At 40.6% G+C, this 23,510-nt stretch overlaps 1 protein-coding gene across 34 annotated transcripts in view; it reads right to left on the bottom strand.

Moving 5' to 3' along the window:
* The window catches only part of LOC124129002 (C2H2 finger domain transcription factor mtfA-like), a 108,067-nt gene that overhangs the window by 62,969 nt on the left and 21,588 nt on the right, over positions 1-23,510 (bottom strand). For 6 of the 34 annotated variants that reach the window (XM_048391267.1, XM_048391270.1, XM_048391280.1 and 3 more), the window contains 2 exons: positions 22,784-23,242; positions 20,165-22,667 (listed from right to left, as the gene is read on the bottom strand). The exons of 16 other annotated variants lie outside the window; for them this stretch is intronic. Coding sequence is in view for 10 of the 18 variants with exons in the window: in XM_048391275.1 (XP_048247232.1) it covers positions 22,932-23,242 (311 nt within the window). In the remaining 8 variants the exon portion in view is untranslated. 12 more of the 34 variants (XM_048391269.1, XM_046492573.2, XM_046492710.2 and 9 more) reach the window with 10 other exon arrangements.

The raw sequence follows: 23,510 nt of genomic DNA, 5'->3' as shown, positions 1-23,510 counted from the left end.
ACAACAATACAGTGCAAACACTATCTGAGTAACTATTTCAATACTGACAGATGTGTGCTGTCTTCACAAAGCAGATCATGGCTTGCAGTCATCAGAAAAAATGTTGGCACAGGATGAAAATATGAAACGTCCAATGTTTTGTGTGAATATGGTATTATTACCGCAGCACATGTTGCATTATGTAATCAATACAAGCAAGCTGTGATTTGTGGCGTATTCAGTGAGTTATCCAGACTACAATCTTCAAAGAGACAAACTGCAAAGACAAACAAGTGCAAAAGTGAGCGTGGCTCACTAAATACCCTCGACCCGGCAAGTGTGTCAGTAGTTACAAATTAAATAGCTAGGATAGAGTTAGGCAGGGTTCCCCCTAGACTCCAATATCTGAGAGTAACCTTGACTCAGCCTATGAATTTTTGGGAGTCAAAAATATTTTTTGAGAGTCAAATGTTTTATTGTATGATTAATGAAATTTAAAGTGTTCACTTCGGTGAAACCCACGAGCACGGGTATGGTGCTGACAAACCTATAAACATAATTGAGGCGAACCGGGATTCGAACCCACAATCATAGGTTTCTGGCGTGCCCAAGGGACGCAACTCTGCACAGGGAATTGCAGCGCCCCCCGTGCCCCTAAATAACCGAGTAAACTCATCCAGTTGCCTGAATCACATTCACATCACTGATCTATGTGAGAACCACAGTAGATGCCTAAAAAATATCACAACAATAATGAGATCATTCATATCTATTTATTCATAACCAGTGAACAGATAAGCTCTGTACTGTACATTATGCACAGAACAACAAAACGTGGAGCCTTTGAACAGCTTGGTGAGCAAAGTGATGAACAATAGCCACCCCCTGTAGGCCTCACTGCGATCATCCACCAGTATACTACTCAGCGTTTGCTAAGGACCACACCTTTACAAAAGACGACTATCGTGCTCCTCCTCAAATGTTGAGTGGTATAGTTTACATGGATGGAGATCTTCTTCACATTACAAACATGAAAATAAACACATGAAGCACACAACTACCACAATTGAGATTTTTTAAGCAAAACATAGTTGATCAAATTTTCAACAGTAAATTTGATCAAGTTTTCATTATGCAGTATGTACAAAAACCTATAGACTATCCTCCCCAAATAATTCATTTATCTACAACCCACCCCAAATATGTCTGTCCATTTTGATGAGTGAGTGAGTGAGTGAGTATGGTTTTACGCCGCTTTTAGCAATATTCCAGCAATATCACGGCGGGGGACACCAGAAATGGGCTTCACACAATGTACCCATGTCGGGAATCGAACCCGGGTCTTCGGCATGACGAGCGAACGCTTTAACCACCAGGCTACCCAACTGCCCCCGTCCATTTTGATGACTTTGACCGACTGTTATTAAAATCACAAAGACAAGATCCATGTGACTGAACAATTCACAGTGAAACAGCCATTATTTTTTTTTATCATCATCAGTATTTTGTTATCTTGACTCCCCCACAAACTCAGCCATGTTATTTAGGTGATCTTCCATGATTTTCACAGATTTGGGTAATGGATTTTGTTTCAGTCAATCTTGTCACATTTATATTCTAGTTTCTATGCCAACAGTGGTGCCTGACCCACAAACATCTTGGCAGAAATTATTCCCCAAAACAAAGCGGTATCTACAATAAGGGCTCTGCTATGGTAACATATGCAGAATAAATATTCCCAGCAGTAGCTGGAGTCATCACAAGAACGTGGTCAGTGAGATTTCATATAAATATAAATACTGAAATAGGCATGAACCACTATAAACAGATCTAATAGAGAATGAATTGGGACATTCTTACGCAGGCCAAACCAAGGACATAACAACATGGTAACAACAAATAGTGAGTGAGTGAGTGAGTGAGTGAGTACGGTTTAAAGCCGCTTTTAGCAATATTCCAGCAATACCACGGCGGGGATACCAGAAATGGGCTTCACACATTGTGCCCATGTTGAGAATCGAACTCAGGTCTTCGGCGCGACGAGCGAATGCTTAAACCAATAGGCTACCTGACCGCCCCCAACAAATATTGAGTGAGTGTGTTTGTTTTTAATACCTCTTTGAACAGTATTTCAATCGCATCACGGCATGGCATCTTAATGTTATAAAGCAAGTGATGCAGGTCATATATGCTGACACTGGTGAAATGCTTTGATTTGTTTTGTTTGTTGTTTAACGACACACTTAGCAATATTACAGCTATATGACGGCGGCCTGTAAATAAGCAAATCTGGTCAAGAAAATCCAGTGATTGACATCATGAGCATCGTTCCACGCAATTGGGATACGAAGCCATGTCAGCGAGCCTGACCACCTGATCCTGTTAGTCCCTCTTACGACAATAGTACACTTTGGTGAAAACCCACAAGCGCAAGCAGAATACTTTTCGGGGGAATCTACAGATTCTTACCAAGATGATAGGATTCTGGTACGCCTAACGGATACAACTCTGCACAGCGAACTGTGCCACCTTAGATGACTGGGGCCACCTGTGCCCCATACAAATCATGAAATCGGAGTATAAGATGAAATCAATAGTCCGTCTGCTTCCCTACAATGGGCTGAGTCCGAACAGCTTTCTCACATGTCCTTCGATGCCAGCGAAACCCACTACGGTACTTGTATACCTTCCCACAAACACATGCATAGGTGGTGTTGCAATGAACCGAATCCATGTGAACTTTCCTGTGGTCGGATCGACTGAATGTCTTATCACAGTGGAAACACAGGTACTCGCCACGGGATCGGGCCATTTGTCCCACGTACAAAGCAGGCGCTCCAGGCGATTGTTCGGCATAAAACCCACCAAAGTCATCCACGTTTAATGAATAGTTCTGATCTGAAAGTAACAAAGAACAGAGCTATATCTTCAATGAAATGTGCCTTCACTTCCTTGAACGCAATGTCCAGTCAGATTTAACAGAGGGGTGATCATGTCTTCGGGGGTAACAATTCTGCAAATGAAAACATCCAGACATGCTTGACTATCACATGTAACATGGACAACACTCAGTGCTTGTTGATCTTCTAGAGAACATCCATTAACCACTGACATCTGGTTAATTTTTGACTCAACAATCTTCTTCCAGAATGTTATCAATATGAACAAGCACCATGAATTCGAACACCATCATAAGCCCATTCAGAGATCTGATGCCTAACTGTCAAAGTTGTATCTTGCCAACACAAAAAATATCTTATCAGAAAGCATTCTTCACCATATCCAGCTATAGTGTTAACCTATACACAGGAAATCAAAATGATGCTTTTAACTTCCCTATTGTTAAATGTGCTTATATAATACATAGTGTCTGAAGTACTGGATCTGCTAATGTTATGAAGGTGTGACCATTGCAGCCCTTGCCTGTTTGTGTTGGCTTGGAAATTAACTTGTGCAGCAAATCTCAGCATCTTCATCAATCATGATCAATCAATCAGGCAAACATCTGATGATCAATGTTACTGATTGTGGATCAATGTTACTGTATTGTGGATCAATGTTACTGTATTGCAGATCAATGTTACTGATTATGGATCAATGTTACTGTATTGCTGATCAATGTTACTGTATTGTGGATCAATGTTACTGATTGTGGATCAATGTTACTGTATTGCTGATCAATGTTACTGTATTGTGGATCAATGTTACTTTATTGTGGATCAATGTTACTATATTGCCGATCAATGTTACTGATTGTGGATCAATGTTACTGTATTGCGGATCAATGTTACTGTATTGTGGATCAATGTTACTTTATTGTGGATCAATGTTACTATATTGCCGATCAATGTTACTGATTGTGGATCAATGTTACTGTATTGCTGATCAATGTTACTGTATTGTGGATCAATGTTACTGATTGTGGATCAATGTTACGTATTGTGGGTCAATGTTACTGTATTGCGGATCAATGTTACTGATTGTGGATCAATGTTCCATATTGTGCATCAATGTTACTGTATTGCGACAAAACATGTAAATCCTTGTAAATGGTTGTTTCAACATTACTTTCTGAAGTTCACATGACGTCTTTACAATTGACATCTAACAACTTGTCCCTTTAGTCATATTTCCCTTTAATGGGTTCAGTGCTGAATCCAACTGAACATGTCCGCCTGTGCCTCCTAAAGCCACTGCGGTATTTGTAAACCTTGCCACAAACACACGAGTAGACTGTCTTTTGATGAACAGCTTCCATGTGATCGCTCCTATGCCCCGACTGGGTGAAAAGTTTCCCACACTGACCACAAGGGAACGAGTACCGCCCCTCTGATGTCAAGACTGAACTGTCTCGGTGTCCCTTAGAATATGTTGCTGTTATGTCCTCCCAATTTTGACCCAGCCCAGAAAAGCCTTGATCTGAAAGTAACAAGAATTGGATTCCTTGAAAATTTATCTCAATCAATGCTTTGCAGAGTGTATCCCATCAAATGTCTAATGATTTAAACTAGCATTTGCTTCAAATTAATGACTCAATAAAAACTATGTTTATAACGATCACGCTTATAACGAACTGACTGACATAAAAAACTTTTTTTTCCAGGCCATTTGTTGCCTATGCTTATAACGAACTATGGTTATCACGAACTAAAATTAGTGGTCTCTTTGAGTTCATTACAACCGTAGTTTACTGCATTTCCAAACACATATTCAGTAGGATAATGGCTGTTTGCTTTCTACTCAGCAATGTTGCCGGTGTTGCATGGCAGCACACATGTAATCAATCTTGGACAGGAGTAGCATGACACAATTACTTAATCTGATCTTATGCAACCACAACAGACATTCTGTGGACGTGTAACGATATGGTGGGGTCATGATGTGATATCCCGATACTATGGCTGCGATATGATTCGTATCCCAATACGGTACTTTCGAGATCAAATATGGGATGTTGTAGGGTAGAAATATCCAGGTTAGACGGCACTCTCATGTTGCAAAGTTTTCAATATACCCAGGAATGATCTTCACACTTAGTACCCAAGTGGGAATCAAACCCAGGGCCTTCGATGTGGTAAGACAAAGCCGTAACCACTTGGCTACTGCACCACCCTTCAACGCTTAAGCTTGATGGGATCAGTGTCAAAGCCCACAGTGCAGATTTCTCTGTGCCTTCGAATGCTTCGCCTGTACTTGTACACCTTGCCACAGATACACGAATACACTGTTTTATCATGCACTGCCTCTTGGTGATTCTTAAGACCATCAAGTCGGGTGAAAGTCTTGCCACACTGCTCACAATCAAAGCTTCGACTTCCATTTTGTGGTTGAACAGGACTGAATAAACTGGAGTCGATGCAGAGGGCACTGATATCACTTGACCTGTTTGCCAATAAAGTGTTCTGAATATTCACACCACCTGAAAATAACAAAAAGAGAAGCTATTTCTTTGAAGATGCTGGTCATCCAGAAGCAGGTTTCCTGACACAGGATTCTGTACATGGCAAAACCGGGATTCTGTACATGGCAAAACCGGGATTCTGTACATGGCAAAACCGGGATTCTGTACATGGCAAAACTGGGATTCTGTACATGGCAAAAACGAGATTCTGTACATGGCAAAACCAGGATTATGTACATGGCAAAACCAGGATTATGTACATGGCAAACATTTCGTAGAGCTGACACTTTCTTTGTTGTGTAAGGCCACAATCAGCAACATTCCAACTATAAGACGCTGGTCCATAAATAATCAAGCCCAGGCATCAATCTACACCATTGGGATATGACATTGGCAAATAGTACAATCAGCTTATAAACCTTCAGCTATGGTAATTTTGAAAAGCCGATCTCCTAACTTCCCAAAACAAAAAGACCAAGATGTCAAACCACTAAAAATCAGCTTGTCAATTATGTAATATAATTACCACACTGTAACTTTCTCTTTTAATGATTCTGCACGAGTTTGAATATTGTGAACCAAAGACAAGGACTGGTGTCTATGTGTTTACAGGTGAACTGTTCTATCGGTAGTTGGAACAAGGGATAGTAGTTCCCTTCAGGGAACTCTGGATGTTGCCAAGGCCAATGTTGTTATGTCCCCATTTGGGACTTGATGGAAACACTAATCATGCTCCTTGCACTGAGCGCCACATCAATCAGTGTACAGGAAGTGGGTATGTCAGGTGGAAAGTATTGCTGTGAATTGTAAACAGGAAGTGGGTATGTCAGGTGGAAAGTATTGCTGTGAATTGTAAACAGGAAGTGGGTATGTCAGGTGGAAAGTATTGCTGTGAATTGTAAACAGGAAGTGGGTATGTCAGGTGGAAAGTATGCTGTGAATTGTAAACTCTTTATTCCACTCTCTATTCCTCTATGTAACATGACTCCATGTGTGACTTTTAAACCATAAAATTTTATTTCAATCAGAGGGGATAAATCTTATTATTAAAAATACAGGTGAAATGGGTAACCACTATAGGATTTACTCATTTGTTTTTTTAGGTTATTCCGATTCTGCCTTACAAGATTTGTAACTGTGCACTTCACACTACCGGCACATATCATTAATTCTCATTCCCAAATACCCAGAGACAAAGAATGTCTTTATGTGTTGCCTGATGTTTTCTTTCCATGATGAAATAATTAAAATAGACGTCAATCAAGGACTGGCATGGGTATGCAATCCCGGAAGCTAGAACAAATTTGCAACCATTCTGCTCCTGTTGCTGTAGTATCATGGCGGACATTCTAGCAATATCACCAGAAATGAGCTTCACACATTGTACCCAAGTGGGGAATAGAACCCAGGCCTTCAACATGACAAGCCAACACCTTAACCACTTGGCTACTGCACCGATCATCAATGCATCAGCATCAGCATCAGCACACTTAGAAGTCTTTATTTTGAATCAGTTTAATAGGATCAGTGTCATAGCCCAGGGTGCAGACTTCCTTGTGCCTTCGGAAGCCTCGCCTGTACTTGTACACCTTGCCACAGATACACGAATACACTGTTTTATCATGCACTGCCTCTTGATGTGTCTTAAGACCATCAAGTCGGGTGAATGTCTTGCCACACTGCTCACAATCAAAGCTTCGATTTTCATTTTGTGGTTGAACAGGACTGAATAAACTGGTGTCGATGCAGAGGGCACTGATATCACTTGACCTGTTTGCCAATAAAGTGTTCTGAATATTCACACCACCTGAAAATAACAAAAAGAGAAGCTATTTCTTTGAAGTTCTAGCACAATTACACTGCTGGTCATCCACAAACATTTCCTAGAGTTGACAGTTTCTTTGTTGTTTAATGTCACACTCGGCAACATTCCAGCTATGACGGCATCCTGTAGATAATCGAGCCGGGACCAGACAATCCAGTGGTTGACATCATGAGCATCAATCTACATTGGGATACAATGCTATGCATCAACTCAGTCTATTTTTGCTGGCTCTAAATACGCTACATGTGAATCACTTGTGCCATGATACACAAGTGGATAACCAATACTGGCAAAACTGAACTTACAAATCATCCGTGACCAAAAGTAAATACTACAATACTACCAACAGCAGTGAATATTTTGGAAGTCTTACAATCAGCTTATAAACCTCCAGCAATGGTAATTTTGAAAAGCCAATCTCCAAACTTCCAAATAAAAAGACCAAGCCGTCAAACAACCAAAAACTAGATCGTCATTTTGTTTTCTCTAGTTAATCAGATTCCGCCTTACAAGATTTCATCCATCCCCGTCACACTTCCACCCCGCCTCACATAATTCTTGTTCCCAAGTACCCAGAGACAACAAACATGCCTTCTTTGTTTGCCTAATGTTTCTTTCCATGGTGACATTATTAAAATACTGTCAATCATGGGCCGGTATGGATGAGTATTCCAGGTGGCCACAACAAATTTGCAACCATTCTGCACCTGAAAAACATGCATGTGTGGGGAACACGCTTGTCAAGATGTGTATCAAATCAGTTCTTCTGAACAAACTTGAAAACAACAGTTTGGTTAATAAACAATACAATGCATCTAGTCTCCCAGTTCTGAAAAATGTTTATGAAAATCTAATGACTAATTTTGAGTTTTTAAAAGATGTCTAATCATGTTTGTGTGTATTTAAGAGTTGCACTGCATAACAAGAGAAAAGTCGGAACAGACAATGAAACAGAGTAGGACAGCTTCTTACAAAGAAACTGCACTATCAAACAGATTGGAAAGTCACGTCCTAATTGTTGATTGTGTGTGCGTGTTTGAAGCTGCACTCAACAATATCCCAGCAATTGATATTGTTAGCAATAACCCATGCCTTCAGGGTTCGAAGACAAAATGAACCAAGTCAAAAAACCTGACCATACTCAAGGCAATACTCCTAATCATAAACATTCATGATATCGAATACGTCACAATACTGTCATATTCCCAGTACTTCATGCACAGAAGAATATATCATATTCATGTCCCGAATGATAGGAGCCAGTCTGTGATAAAGCTTGTTGATAAATCAAGAGTTAGCATTCTGTCCATATGCTCAATGGAAACCCACTGCATGTGTTGGAGATAAAATGAGTTGTCATGGCAACCTATTCCCACTGGGCTGAGCTTTATCTAGCTAGCTAGCCAGCCTGCAGCTCGCAGCTCCCAGCAGCCAGGCTTTATCAATAACCAGGCTGAGCTGGGACCCAGAATGTTCAGCTTTATCAGGCAGACTTGCTGTGGAGAAAAACTGGGTCACTGACAATTTCAAATGTGCACCAGGAGAGCTAGTCTGTCTCCAGTCCCTGAACCACATTATATCCCTTTCGCCAGCCCTTACTGTAGCCCTAAATGAAGAAAGTCGGGATTTTCCACAGGTTCTGAATCAGCCATCTTGTTGAGGCTCCATTTCAATTTAAATGTAGTTGCCTGTTTTTGTCAAAATAATATTTTTCAGAGGCACAGCTGTAGTCTACAGTACAGCTCGTTCAACAGTGTGAGAGAAGGGCGAGGCTATGGCCTGACATTGCAATGCTCAGCTGCACATGGGGCTCATGAGCCTCTAATATTTTGTCAGAACAATTTTAACAAATTTATTTAACATCTATTTTTCTTGTTACATTGGATGTATGACAGCAGTGTGAAATACGGTTATCTCAATGTAGGCTAAAGGAATAGAGCTTCCCTTATCTCCAACCTACAGACAACCAAACCTCTACCCTATATCTCAAGAGATACTAAATAATCTCATGTAGGATACAGTCAACACTCGTCAATTGTACTCCAGGGGCTGACAGGAAATGCGTCTACTTGAATTACATATCCAACTTGGATGAATCAAATTTATTAATCCCAACATAAGATTATGATCCCATAGATACACAGCCAAGATGTGAAACACACATCAGATGGATATATTCTGAATGATTACACAATTCAGTTAACAAGATCAACTATTTATTGCTGAAAAAATATATAACAGCAACTTGCAAGCAGTGTCAAATGTGTGGGGTTGATGAACTGATTACTTGCAATCAGTGAGTTGGATCGTTTATAGAAGTTTCCCCCAACAATTTCATGTGAATGTATGATCAAGCTGTCTATGTAAGTAACTTGTAGGGTTGAGAAAGTGAATGGCAGGGAGTCATTTGGGAATCTAAACTAAGTACTCTTGGCAGGCAAGTTGGGAAAAATTGTTATCTTATTCAGTTAGGATTTCTTTCAAGTTCTTATTTTCAGAAGTATTTTAAAATTGCATTCAATACAATAATGAAAATCAATATCACGGCAATATCACGGCGGGGGGACACCAGAAATGGGCTTCCCACATTGTACCCATGTTGGGAATTGAACCTGGGTCCCTCGGCGTGACAAGCGAACGCTTTAACCACAAGGCTACCCGACCGCCCACATTAGTTGATAACTACATTTACATTAAGTGAGGTTTTTTTAATCCTCGTTTGATAATTTTACTGACAATTGCTGCAGCCATTTGGTTGAATATCGGCCTCTAGGCAGGTCTAGATGAATCCCTACTTGTTATCAGGATTTATTATCGGGAGTCATAATTTGAAATACAAAATAACCTTCAGCGTGGTTGACATGGAAGTCTCTTGTTTCTGACACAGTACATGGTTTGACTACACATGAAGATCTGGGTAAGAATAGGTCTTCAGCATGCTCGCTGACTTAGTTGATGCATGTTGTGGTATCCCAATTGCGTAGATCGATGGTCATGATGTCAATCACTGGATTGTCTGGTCCAGACTTGATTTACTGACGTCATATAGTTGGTATAGCGGCATAAAACAACCATGCTTGGTTTGCCAGTTTGTTTGTTTTTTTTGTGATTGAAAAAGCATCACCCAAGTAGTTAGTATTCAAACCAAATGACAGCATTCCACATTCTTGACACTGATGGACTTGTGGATGACAGATCAGAATCACAAAAATCTGATCAATACTGCTTGAAAATGTGGGTATACACCAGACGTATATCTCCATAAGAGTATACATCAGTTAGACCCGTGAAGATCTGGGGTAGTATATGCTTGCCCTAAAAGGCGACTATGCTTGTCGTAAGAGGCGACTAACTGGATCGGGTGGTCAGGCTCGCTGACTTGGTTGATGCATGTCATCGATCCCAATTGTGTGGATCGATGCTCATGATATGAATCACTGGATTGTCTGGTCCAGACTTGATTATTTACAGACCGCCTTGATATAGCTGCAACATTGCTGAGTGCAGCGTTAAACAAAAAATAAACCAACCAACCAACACATCAATTATATAGTACATGACAACCAGTGTGTACATGCCAGCCACAGATCGAGATGTTGATCACACAGCAGTGGTAAGAAACTACAATTCACATCAATGTCCGACTGCACCAGCTAATTATCTTGAGAAAGAACTTCCATCTTGTCCCTTCTTTAATTAAAGAGGAAAACCAAATATGCTTACACAGTTTATTACACAAACAGGCTATGAAAGAATAAACAAAACGCATCAAAACAATGATCGATGAAGAAACTTACGAGTCATCGACCCTCTGGTAAAATAAGAGAGACAGAGAAATCTCAATTCTGAGACAAACTAAAAACATGACCACAAGATGACACTTCTTAAAAAACAGTTTGAGGACTTGTAGATTGAATTTTAAATTCGTCCTCTGATAAACATGCAGTCTGGTGTGGTGAGACCCCAAAGGACAGACAAATTTGTTGGCACAAACACTGATAAGTACTGTTCTAGGTGAGAGACAGGTATTGTAAATAAAGAGTGTCTTTACACCCTTCAGATTTCATTGTCATGTAAAATATCAAATATTTAGTATTTTGATCTTGTTCACTTCCTGACTAGTCTGTCTTACAGACCCTGATACAAATATATATCAAATACAGCCGATGCTAGTCTATAATGTTTGGCAAGTCTAGATCACTGCAGTATCTGAAAATGAAGAGAGTCACTGAGCTCCTTTTTATTATATGTTTATTAAGATAACTGAACAACTGTTTTTTTCTGTACGATATGTTCATTTCAGAGACTAGAGGTAAGTTTAACTTCCTGACATACTTGTGAAGACATCACTACCACAACTTATCATTTCGTCATTCTGAAGCATGTTCAAAACATCAACAAAACAGGATTCCCATATTTCCCTCTTTGCTCCAAGTCTGTATTTTACTTTGATTAAGAAAAGTCATTCGGTTCATTCTCCAGTAAAATTCCATGTCTCCTGATCCAGCGACTCACCCACCCATAGGATCCTGTAAACTGAGTGTGCCCCATTTCAACAGCAATGTCTTCAGCCTTGGCAAGAACCTCTGACCACGGCAACAACCTATCACAAGATACAGCCTCTTGGTACCATTGCAGAAGAGCATGGTCAACGTCCTCAAAGCTTGCTGCGCGCAGCCGCTTTCTTGAATGATCAAAATCAGACTCCAAATAACCCAATTTGATCCTTTGTGAGTTTTTCATCCAGGTTGACAGGGTATTGTGTGGTATCCCCACTTCCCTTGCTATTTGAGCTTTGGATTTCTCACCCCTTTCTACCATCATGATGGCAAAATATTTGGTCTCAAGAGATTTAAATTCTAATTTCCGTTTCTTTGGTACAGTGCTCATGGCCCATTGTAACGAGCTGTCTGATTGGCTGAATTGGAGGTCACTTGTCATAATGCCAAGGTTATAGGGAGGTTGACTTCCTGAAAAGCAGAAATATGCAAGATATGGTCAGTGTTAATTTTACTTATGTATTCATCTAGATGATTTTACATCAGCAATAAAATATATAATACTGAAGACTTTTGAACAAAAATGTCAGGCTTATTCAATGAGTAGAAGTCAAAAAAAATTTATTCAGGCCTCGACTTCAAACACTGATCAACATAACAAAACTCTTGCATGTTTTCGCTATGTTCAAAATTCTGATCCACATAAACTTGACATGAAACAGTGAACTGGTTATTATTTGACAAGAACACAACCTTCTAAAACATCAACAGGATAACAATTGTTTTTCACATCAAAACTATTGAGAAGACGATCCAAATTTCTGCTGCCAGTTCTATTTCTGGAAAGCATCAATTCCAGCTCATTCAAACGTTTCCAACTTTAGGAACACAGTTCAATACCATCAATGACAGACGTAGAAGCAAAGTGGAACAGCATGATGCTTCCAACATCTCCAGTTCTAATTAATGAGGTGCTCTGGAGAATTTACACATCAGGGATACAAAATGACCTGAATCATCAACTAGCCTGAATAGGGACAACACATAACTACTCCATTAAAAAGAAATTCTACTAGCCCTCAGAAAACCTTCAACATTGGACAAACTTATTGGGTTTCGCAGGTGAGGACCAAGTTGCATCCTTGTGTGACATGAATCTTAGTTTTCTCATAAAACGAATAAATAACACCGATACTTCATGGATTCAATAATTCATCAAGAGGGGAAGGTTTGGTTTTTATATATGCTTGTGTCCTTCGCCTTCAGTTTCCTGCTCAAGGAAATGCCATGGCGCCCTTTGAACCTTTCCAGCCACCCGAATGATCCCAAGAAGTCAGTATAGCCCCTATGTGAAGCAATCTCCCGAGCCTTCTCCAACAACACTGGTCCTGACAGCGGAATACCGACCATCACTGCGTTCCGATACCACTGATACAGAGCACTATCTACATCCTCATATTTGGCCGAACGCATTCGCTTCCGAGTGGGAACAAAATCAGAATCCAAATATGCAGTTTTGACTCGGTCAGAATCTTTTATCCACGACGACAAAGTACTTGATGGGATTCCAACCTCCCGAGCTATTTGGCTTTTCGATTTTTCTCCCTTGTCTACTTCTAACAGAGCAAAATATTTGGTCTCAATGGTTCTGACATTATTTTTTCGTTTGACTGGTTCCGGAAGAGGTCCGATTGCCCCTGGTCTGTAGAAAGCACTAAGGTGAAGGGCATCTGACATGGGGTCAAGAAGGTCAGGAGATTGCAGATGTCCTGAAAAAGCAGAAACATGCAAGAGGGAATTACTGATCTGTTATTTTTCAATTTCATGAGAAATCATTTCTTAAATGCTTACTACCTACCATCTAAAGCTTAAGCCCTGTTTTCACATAAATATTTCGATGCCATGTCAAAATTGTTTTTAAGAAATCATCATTCTTCTTGCATGCTGCTGCCTCGTGGCAAGAAAGGATGAGAATGGCATCCGTGAACCTCATTCCTTTTTTTATCCATCAGTCTCATTCCGCTAATTATATGTGAAGGAAGTTATTGATTATTACAGGAAGTCCTTCTCAGAGAATAACTTGATTTGAGGTATTACCACCGCACAGCATCAGGCCAAATTATCTCGAGGAGAAACGGACCAACCTCAGGACTTGAGATAACTGACGAGATAAAGAAATAGATGGAAAGTGTGTGAAGAACCTGAATGAGATAAGAGGATTTGAATGCAGCCAGAAAGATACTTGTTACTGCGATGTGTGGGCAGTAATTACCAGTAGGGAAGATGATGCTTACCCTTTTCGTGAATACCTGGTGTCATCACTGATAGTCAGTAATCCATTTGTATATTTATTTTCACGGCTGTTTTGACTGGAATCTGTTTCGTGGGAAGATCATGTTTTTTCTCTCGTTGACTTTTTTTTATTTGAGAAGACTCAAGGAATAGGACCGTGTATTGGTGTACAGCAATGCCAAAATAGCATCCGATCAGGCAGAGGTAGCCATGTTTCAGTCTCAGACCATGGCTAGCTCTAATCATGCAGGTTATCTTCTGATACAGCAAACAGGTGGTCTGAACCATCTACAGCCGCACTTCCAGTCTGGTAGAGGTGAGGTGAAATGGGGTTTAACGTCGCGTCCAAGATTATTGCACTTATATAGCGACGTGCATGTACGTGTGTATGTGTTTGTGTGGCTGCGTGTACTAGTCCATACTGATGCCGATTGATAGTGCTAGCTCACTGAGATACCATGCCACAGTTTAACATGAATACCCCACTCAGACACAGTATACTAACTCCGAGCCGACCAGTCCTTGTTTTAACCCCTTAATGCCGAGCGCCAGACAGGGTAACAAGTACCATCTTTTAACGTCTTTTGATATGACGCGGCCAGGGATGGAACCCCGGACCTTCCTCTCCGGGCGGACGCTCTACCACTAGACCATGGAGGCGGTCCCCAGTCTGGTAGAGAAGTAGGGATGTCACAATGCTCGTATCTCACATAAACTATAGCAATACCCCGGACCTTCCGCTCTCCGGGCGGACGCTCTACCACTAGACCACGGAGGCGGTCCCAAGTCTGGTAGAGAAGTAGGAATGTCACAATGCTCGTATCTCACATAAACTATAGCAATACTTGTAACTAATTTGAGCATCTGCACTAATCTACATGTCCCAGTGACCAAGACACTGTTGCTAGCAACCAGTGAGTGTTCAACTTTCCTCACTGGTTATTTAGGCTTTTTCTAATATTATCATGGAATCAGAGTTTGCTTTTTTAGTGACAGGCAGAAATTTAACACTAGCCCGAATAGTTTGCAGAACAACTTTTTGACACGTAATTAAAAGGAAATGATTCATGAGTGGCATATTGGGTATCATATCATCACATGTAAAATCAACTGATTCATGAGTAGCCATATTGTGTACCATATCACAAGTAAATCCATGAGATCCGGGGTAGAATAGGTCTTCAGCAACCCATGCTTGCCGTAAAAGGCGACTATGCTTGTCGTAAGAGGTGACTTACGGGATCGGGTGGTAAGGCTTGCTGACTTGGTTGATGCAAGTCATCGATCCCAATTGCGTGGATCGATGCTCATGATATCGATCACCGTATTTTCTGGTCCAGACTCGATTATTTACAAACCGCCGTCACATAGCTGGAATATTGCTGAGTGTGGTGTTAAACAACAAACAATTCAAATCAAATGTAAATCCATGATGCATCAATACATCAGTGAACTGAGACACACAGACCACTCCAATAATAAAGCTGTATGACCCTGCTTAATCTCCTTTCATTTATCAATACACAAAAAAACATGAAATATATAAACCAGGGTTAGAACTAAATCGAAAAACTTTACTAGATCAAGTAAAGATAAAATCTCCTTGTAATGTCAAAACAATGGGGAAATTAGGAGAAATTTGTACTAGCCTGCAGGAATTTGTACTAGCCCTGGGCTAGTGGGCTGGCGTATTTTCTAACCCATGAAACCCTCTTTGACACAATGCAACCCCTGTGGGAAAACAAATCAAGAATTTATCACTGGCGATAATTTGAAAATATCAATATGCACTGAGTGTCTCTTGTTCCCATTGTACAAGATCAATATTGCGTGACGCTGACTGATCGTCTACTTTACTATAAGTGCCACTCAGTGCATCCCTTTCAAAGCAAAGGACACCAAGAAAGGGCTTCACAAACCCAACTTGTTCTCAGCTTGAAAGCACAACTTTGTTGGTACGATCACACAGCAACACACATGTGTAGAAAACACAGATGTTATGGATCAATGGGTGTGACATGCTACACACGTTTTGTGTCATTACGTTGACGCACATGACTCATGTTTCATATCAACGAAATCAAAGGAGAGGTATTGTCACACATGAAGGGAACTGAGATCCCACCTCACCCCGATGTAGTAACAATGTCTTCCATGCACATGCGAAAGGTGAGGTCTTGTCACATGTGAGAAAATAAGATGACATGCTAATAGGGAAATTATTCTTTTTCCTTTTGGAAATTACGTTCATGACAGATTTTATTGCCAATGCGAACATCACTTCATCTTGTGAACTGTGTAATATGACATGCTGTAGGAATCAACACAGGTTGTGCAAATTCGTGACTTGTGGATATAGTGTTCAGGATTAGAAGTCGGCACTAGTCCTGTAGTCCTTGCCAAAATGCCCAATGGTTGGTTGGTTGGTTGGTTAACGCCGCACCCAGCAATATTCCAGCTATATGACGGCGGTCTGTAAATAATTGAGCCTGGACCAGACAATCCAGTGGTTAATATCATGAGCATCGATCCACGCAATTGGGATCGATGACATGCATCAACCAAGTCAGCGAGCCTGACCACCCAATCCCTTAAGGGTTTCGCTATGTGTTTCCCTATGTGTTATCATTATAAGGAATAGTGGACAAAAGAGGTTAGTTTCTACCGCTGGAGTTACATACCCTCAAGTGTTCATGATTGTAAAAAGGCTCCACTATGCAAGATGACTTTGGTTCAAGATACAGATTTTCTTGTGTATTCGCAATCCCGTTCTATATTTGTAAGATTTCCCACAATCACAGGAGTAAGTCCTGTTTCTGTGACATGCTGAGTAATGGTTTGTCCTGGATGCCGATCGCGTGAAAACCTTCCCACAAACTCTACAGGGGAAGTAGTTCCCCTTCTCTACTGTCCCCATCAGAACCGGTCTCTGTACAAGTGCCTCCATGTCGGGGGCCAGAGCCAGGGGAGTACAATTCTTTACACAATGTACACTACTGTCAGTCATGGACCAAATCGGCTGTGCGCTCTCTATCAAACCAAGACTGGCCATATTCATCAAATGGTCTTTACCTGAAAGTAACAAAAAATCTAGGGTAGATTTTCTTCCAAAACAAGAGTGAGTGATAGGTCGAGTTGATGATACTATTGGAACTTGCATGTAGAAATGAAAACCAAGTTGATATTCTGCAATTTAACTAAACAAGATGGACTTGTCTCCCTTATGCAGTTGTCTAGATGATGGGTCTGCACAGTATTCCCGGCATACTGCAATATGCTTTTCAAACGATACATTTTTTCTGTGTGTCGGTATATTTGGTAAAAACAATGTAAGTTTTGTTATTATTTTATCGTTTAACTTAAACTTCATAGAAATTCATTTATTCATTTCCCTTTGAAATTTACTGACAAGATGGCGGAAACAAGGAAGTGATTTTGTCATTGTCTTCCCTGTATTCATGACAACAAAATGGCAGTGAGTGAGTGAGTGAGTATGGTTTTATATCGCTTTTACCAATATTCCAGCAAATATCACATGGCGGGGGGACACCAGAAATGGGCTTCACACATTGTACCCATGTCACAAAATGGCAGTGACTGGCCATGCTGAGTAATATTTACGTTCAGCATGTAGAAAATGGAACCTGCATGTACAATCAGTGTCAATCACTTTGGCTCCCAATACGTATCATGATACAGATACCTGTATCCCAATAAACTGCAATACAAACATTTTGCCAATACACAGCCCTACCAGATGCAGTCTAGACTTTGTTCTGACCATAATTAGTTCTGCAGAGACGTGATCAAGTAATTCACAATGAGTAAGTAACCTACCTTCTGTCGAATTAAGTTTGATGAAAGCTGTCCAAAAGTTATTCCAATGACATTTGGGGAAGAAAAGAACATCCACAATATATACATTTAAGGCATACTCTATCCCAATTGATTTCAATAAAGTGTTCGAGTGAGCAACTTCAAGAGGTTTCGCAGTATATGACATGTGGCACAAGCACATTTTGGACTTGTGTAAAAATGAAGCTTTCGAAATTTGTATGCCTCTGAACAACATGGCTACAAAATCATCCCCAAGCTATTACTTAGTATGAAGTAATAGGAACGTCCCTCTGGGCAACTTACAGATACAGATAACACAGGTATGAACATTTGTGAATATATTCGATTACAATCTGCACGCTTGGATAGAAATAGAATTGTCACTTGCACTCACTACACACAGATCACCCAGTTGCCAAATGATGGATAAAATCAATACAATCTTACAGGAGCAGGACACGTCTGCTCAGACGTCTGAAAATTCCCTTGATGTAAAGCTTTACGTTGAATACTGTGTATGATCTATAATGCTCATTACTTCTTTTTTAATACTTGAACATTTGTTGGATTATTTCTAATACAAACCAGTCAACTCACATATTTCTCTAAGATTCAGTTTTAACTGTCAGGTTGTTATTTGCATCAATTTTTATAGGACCCAATATTTTTAAGACATTGAAACCATGGAGAAAGAACTTTGACTGACATCTAGTCTGTGAAATGAAAATATTTTACAGAAAGAAAGGTTGTTATATCTTAATAAAGTATAGCAAATAGGAGCCAAGGAAATTTCTTCATTTTCAGGACCTTAAACTGCAATAATCTAGACTTGCTAGCTATTATAGTCTTGCATGGGCTGTATTGGATATATTAGTTTTGGGTCTGTATGACAGACTAGTAAGAACCATGCAGCCTCATTGCCGCCCTCCATCAGGACTAGCCAACCCACCTATGTATAAGCTGGGGGACACCAGGTGTCTAATGATTGTGTGGCTTGCCAATCTTGGTGATAATGTCATTGACAGTGGACAGCCTGGCACGACAAGTCTTCACAAGGCACTCCCAAGACTGCCAGGCAAGCTTCTTCTCGTTACATTTATACGAGTAGCCTTGAACACACAAGATTCTACCTCCGCGACGAGACTGGGCAAACTTCACACCTAAAGGGAAGACAATTGAGTTGACATTCGGTGGAAGCAATGACTTTTACAATTCTACGAAGTAGTGATAAGTTTCTTCTAAACAAAGAATTTACAGGAGTGTTCATTCGAAATACATCTGATCCGACACAAAATGTGTCAGTCCGGACTGATGCCGATTTATAGTGCTAGCACACTGAGATACCATGCCGCAGATTAACATGAATAGCCCACTCAGACACAGTATACTGACTCGGAGCCGACCAATCCTTGTTTTAGCCCCTTAATGCCGAGCGCCAGACAGGGCAACAACAAATACCATCTTTTAACGTCTTTTGGTATGACGCGGCCGGGGATCGTACCCCGGACTTTCTGCTCTCCGGGAGGACGCTCTACCACTAGACCACGGAGGCGGTCACAAAATGTGGGATCAATCCTAAGAATGAGTTCAAGTTGTAGAACAAAGTTGCTGATGAACTCAAGTCACGTAACTATTTCTGTTAGTCCATAATGTATGCTTGTTGCTTCACACTGGTCCTTGGGCAGGCAGTAGATAACGTGTCACTAGCTCTCAGTAATCAAGAGTGAGTGTGTATGGTTTCGTGTATGGTTTCATGTCAATCCAAACTAGTACATTAGTCATAACAGGTCATCCAAGTTAGGATTTGGCGGTTATAAGGTGTGACCTGGCTCATTGTGTCATTGTATCTCAATGTGAATAACGGTTTACTGGCCTACAGTGTCTGGGGACTCAAAGCTTCTTGGCCGGTGTATCGGCCTACAGTGTTGAAAGAGTTTACGTAACTGAATCCCTTGTAATGCTGCATTGAGCTATGGGAATGTAAATGAAACAGACGATGAGTATGGTATATGCGTTCCATTGCGACCGTGAAAACTGGCGATCAAGAAAATGGCGTCGCAAATGTCAATCTAATTAATTATGTTTGTGTCTACGTATGTGGAGCAATAGAATTTAGTTGCCACAAGATATTTTTCAAGGTAGGCACTTGGCATTCTCTGAATTTTGGTCAGTCGACAAATTGAAATTTAGGTCGCATTGGGGACCGTTTTAGTCGCAACTTTGAGGCCTGATCAACCAATATTCTATTAGTCTCTTCCTTTCATGTCCCAAGGCTATATTCCAAGGTAATCATCTCTATCCATCATCATTAACTGAATAACAGCGAGAGAATGCAAGTGAGTAAACATGTTTTATTTACACAGTATCATGTTCATGCAGCAATATACAAAACATGGTGACCCATTCTTCATTGACCTTCAGACAAAACAAAGATTGTGATGGTTTCGGTTATCTGATCAAGTAATAGAGAAGTTTGCTTGTTGTTTAACGCCACACTCAGCAATATTCCAGCTGTATGATGGCGGTCTGTGAATAATCGTGTCTGGACCAGACGACCCAGAGATTGAGATCATGAGCATCGATGTACGCAATTGGGATATGATGACATGCATCAACCAAGCCTGACCACCGAGCCGATCCTGTTAGTCGTCTCTTATGACAAGTAAAATCGCCGTTTACGGCAAGCATGGGTTTCTGAAGACCTATTCTTACCAGGTTCATAATGGTTTAAAAGAGAAGTAACATATCAAGTGCTGCACATGTAAATCTAAGAAATTACAAAATCTGTTTATTTTTTTTATCTTCTCAAAAAGAGAATCAACATGAAAATACTAAATTTAATAAATCACTGAGATGAGGAATACACAAGAATATAAAGACTTTTTCAATTACACGTCACCAGTCTTCACTTAGGTATCATGACATTGGCACATCAAGGAATCAAAGTGGCATGTGGAATTCGAAATGAAACAGTTGAACCAGCAAAACCAATTCCAGTTGCAAACAATGATAAACTCTGAGGGTGAGACATCTAGTCTTGACTACAGGGACAGACACAGCCAATCGTCCACATGTCTGAGACTACTAAGTTTTGACAGACAGGTTGTTTTATCCTAAAATTCTGTAACAATCAACAACAAGTTGTCCAAAATGAACTGCGGACTAGTTGAATATGACCAATGGTGTGAACCCAGAACAGTGAGTGAGAGAGTGAGTACGGTTTTATGCCGCTTTTAGCAATATTCCAGCAATATCACGGCGGGGAGACACCAATAATGGGCTTCACACATTGTACCTATGTCGGGAATCGAACCCAGGTCTTCAGCGTGACGAGCGAACGCTTTAACCACTCGGCTACCCGACCGCCCCTGAACCCAGAATAACCTTCCTAGCATGGGTGGAATCTAACCAGGGCCCACTTGCACAAAGCGATCTTAGCACTAAGACTATCGTAAGCCTATGTTAAAGTATGGGAGTTACGATCATCTTAGCGCTAAGATCGCTTTGTGCAAGTGGGCCCAGGTCTTGTGTTTGAGGATCGGACACACCACACTTATTTTATATGCATCTCGCTCAAAGCATATTCATAGCTTCAGCACAATGTTTACTTTTCCTCCAGTGTTTCTGTAAGCCGGTCCTATATGAATAGACCTTCCCACAGACACAGGTAAAACTGAGACCATCGTGTACAGACTCAATATGGTATTTCCTTGTTCCGTAGTTAGTGAACACTTTGTGACACCTTGGACAAGGGTAACACTCTGAAGATGGAACAGTTCTAGGCCATGGAGAATGTTCAGCTGAATGAGTTCTAACTTGAAAAGGAATAACAGGATGATCCTGACGAGAAACAATTCTGCCAACTGGGAAAGTAGTTCCATACCCATGTACATCTGAAACAGGGATGAGAATCCTTTATGTAGATACTGTACAACCAAAACATGTGTCACTTTTTCAATGTTAACTAAACAAATTCTCATTATGAACAGACGAAAAAGATGGCCAACATTATACACATACATTTGATGCCGCTTTTTGTAAGTCTTTCTGTGCAGACAATTGGATGATCAGAGTCAATGGAAAGTGACCAGAGAAGAACTTCGAAAGTCATCCCGACAAAACAAATGGAACCAAATGAACAAATGCCAGAAAATATCCCGATAGGAAAGGAACGACTTTTAAAAAAAAAAATTAAAAAAAGGAGCAAAAAAGATCATTGTGATACAAATTGGGTCATTCAAGTCATTTGAATTCTTACTTAATACCTAATCCTTCAGGCCATCAAAACTTGATGAGTTTGATGACTGGTTCACAATATTAGATGCTTCCTCGCACACTTTACTCTTCCTCAAGTGCTTTTGCCAGCTGGTTCGATGCTTGTATACCCTTCCGCAAATGCAAGCAAACGTCAAGCCAACATGAACGGATTCTATGTGATATCTCCTTGTACCCTGCCTGGTGAACACTCGGTCACAGTGAGAACAGGGGTATGCCTGGGCTGTAGGATCAGAAACAGCTTGCTCTTTATCTAACCAGGATGAGACTTCAGTTGTACCAAGAAATGGCTGACCTTTATCTGGCCAAGGAGACACCTGGTGTATCGTACCAGAACCAGGCTGACCTTTACTGGGCCATGTTGACCCCTGGGGTATCTCAGAACCAGTTTGTCTTTTATTGGGCCACGTTGACACCTGACCTGCTGAATCAGGGCAGGCTTGCACTTTACTGAGCCACGGTTGCTCCTTAGAAGGCTTAGGATGCTGGGTTAACAAAGGCACTAAATTGGACCCACCATGTCCTTGGTGATTGTGATTATCACCATACCAAGGAACATCTGAAAGTAACAAAAATATTATTTCAGTAATTCCTCTTGATAAACTCTCCATGTTTTCCACTACATGAAAACCACAAGGTCGCAAGAGATCAATCTTAGGCTTGCTTTGTACTCACAAGCAACAATCAGCCTATTTTCATCATTATCAGAGGTTGATTCTTGACACTCCTGACTCCTTGAAGCTCAAAGGCTGACTAAACTCTCTAAAGAAACAGCATCACTTCCAATACATGAATCACAACAAGGAAGTAATACCAGATGGGACTAAGGCTTGTGAGGTCCAGAAGTTGTAGAGATGGCACCACAGAGTTTACTTTCCCTCATGTGTTTGTGCAAACTTGTTCGATATTTGTAGATCTTCCCACAAACACATGTGAATCTTTGCCCCTCATGGACTGACTCTAAATGGAACTGCCTGGCCTTATAACTTGTGAACAAACGATCACATTTGGAACAGGGGAAGGAATACGGAACAGGAATTCCTTCTTGCCCAGGGAAAACCAGATGCTTTGAAACATCTGGTGAGGTGGTATTGAAATGGCCAACCTGCCTCAGACGTCCAAAACCAAGAACATCTGAAAAAAACAAGAAGTCTTTGCTAGTTGTGATGTGAATGGGGGCAGATTTTCAACCTATAACAAAAAATATACCTTCCAGTTTTCTCATTCTATGACTGTGTGATCAACACAGGTAGTGAACACCTTGTAGGGGTCTTACGTTTACATATTCTTCTCATGACCTACATCCTGAACAATGAATGGGAAACAAAACTCAAGGACCTATGTGCCTGTTCCAAACAATCATGAATGAATCTGATTCTAAATTCTAGAGCTGTTTTATTTG

Source organism: Haliotis rufescens, unplaced genomic scaffold (assembly GCF_023055435.1).
Source record: "Haliotis rufescens isolate VD_foot unplaced genomic scaffold, xgHalRufe1.0.p SCAF_9, whole genome shotgun sequence".
NCBI lineage: Eukaryota > Metazoa > Mollusca > Gastropoda > Lepetellida > Haliotidae > Haliotis > Haliotis rufescens.
The sequence above is the reverse complement of the archived record's forward strand: the minus strand, read 5'-3'. Positions and strand labels throughout refer to the sequence as shown.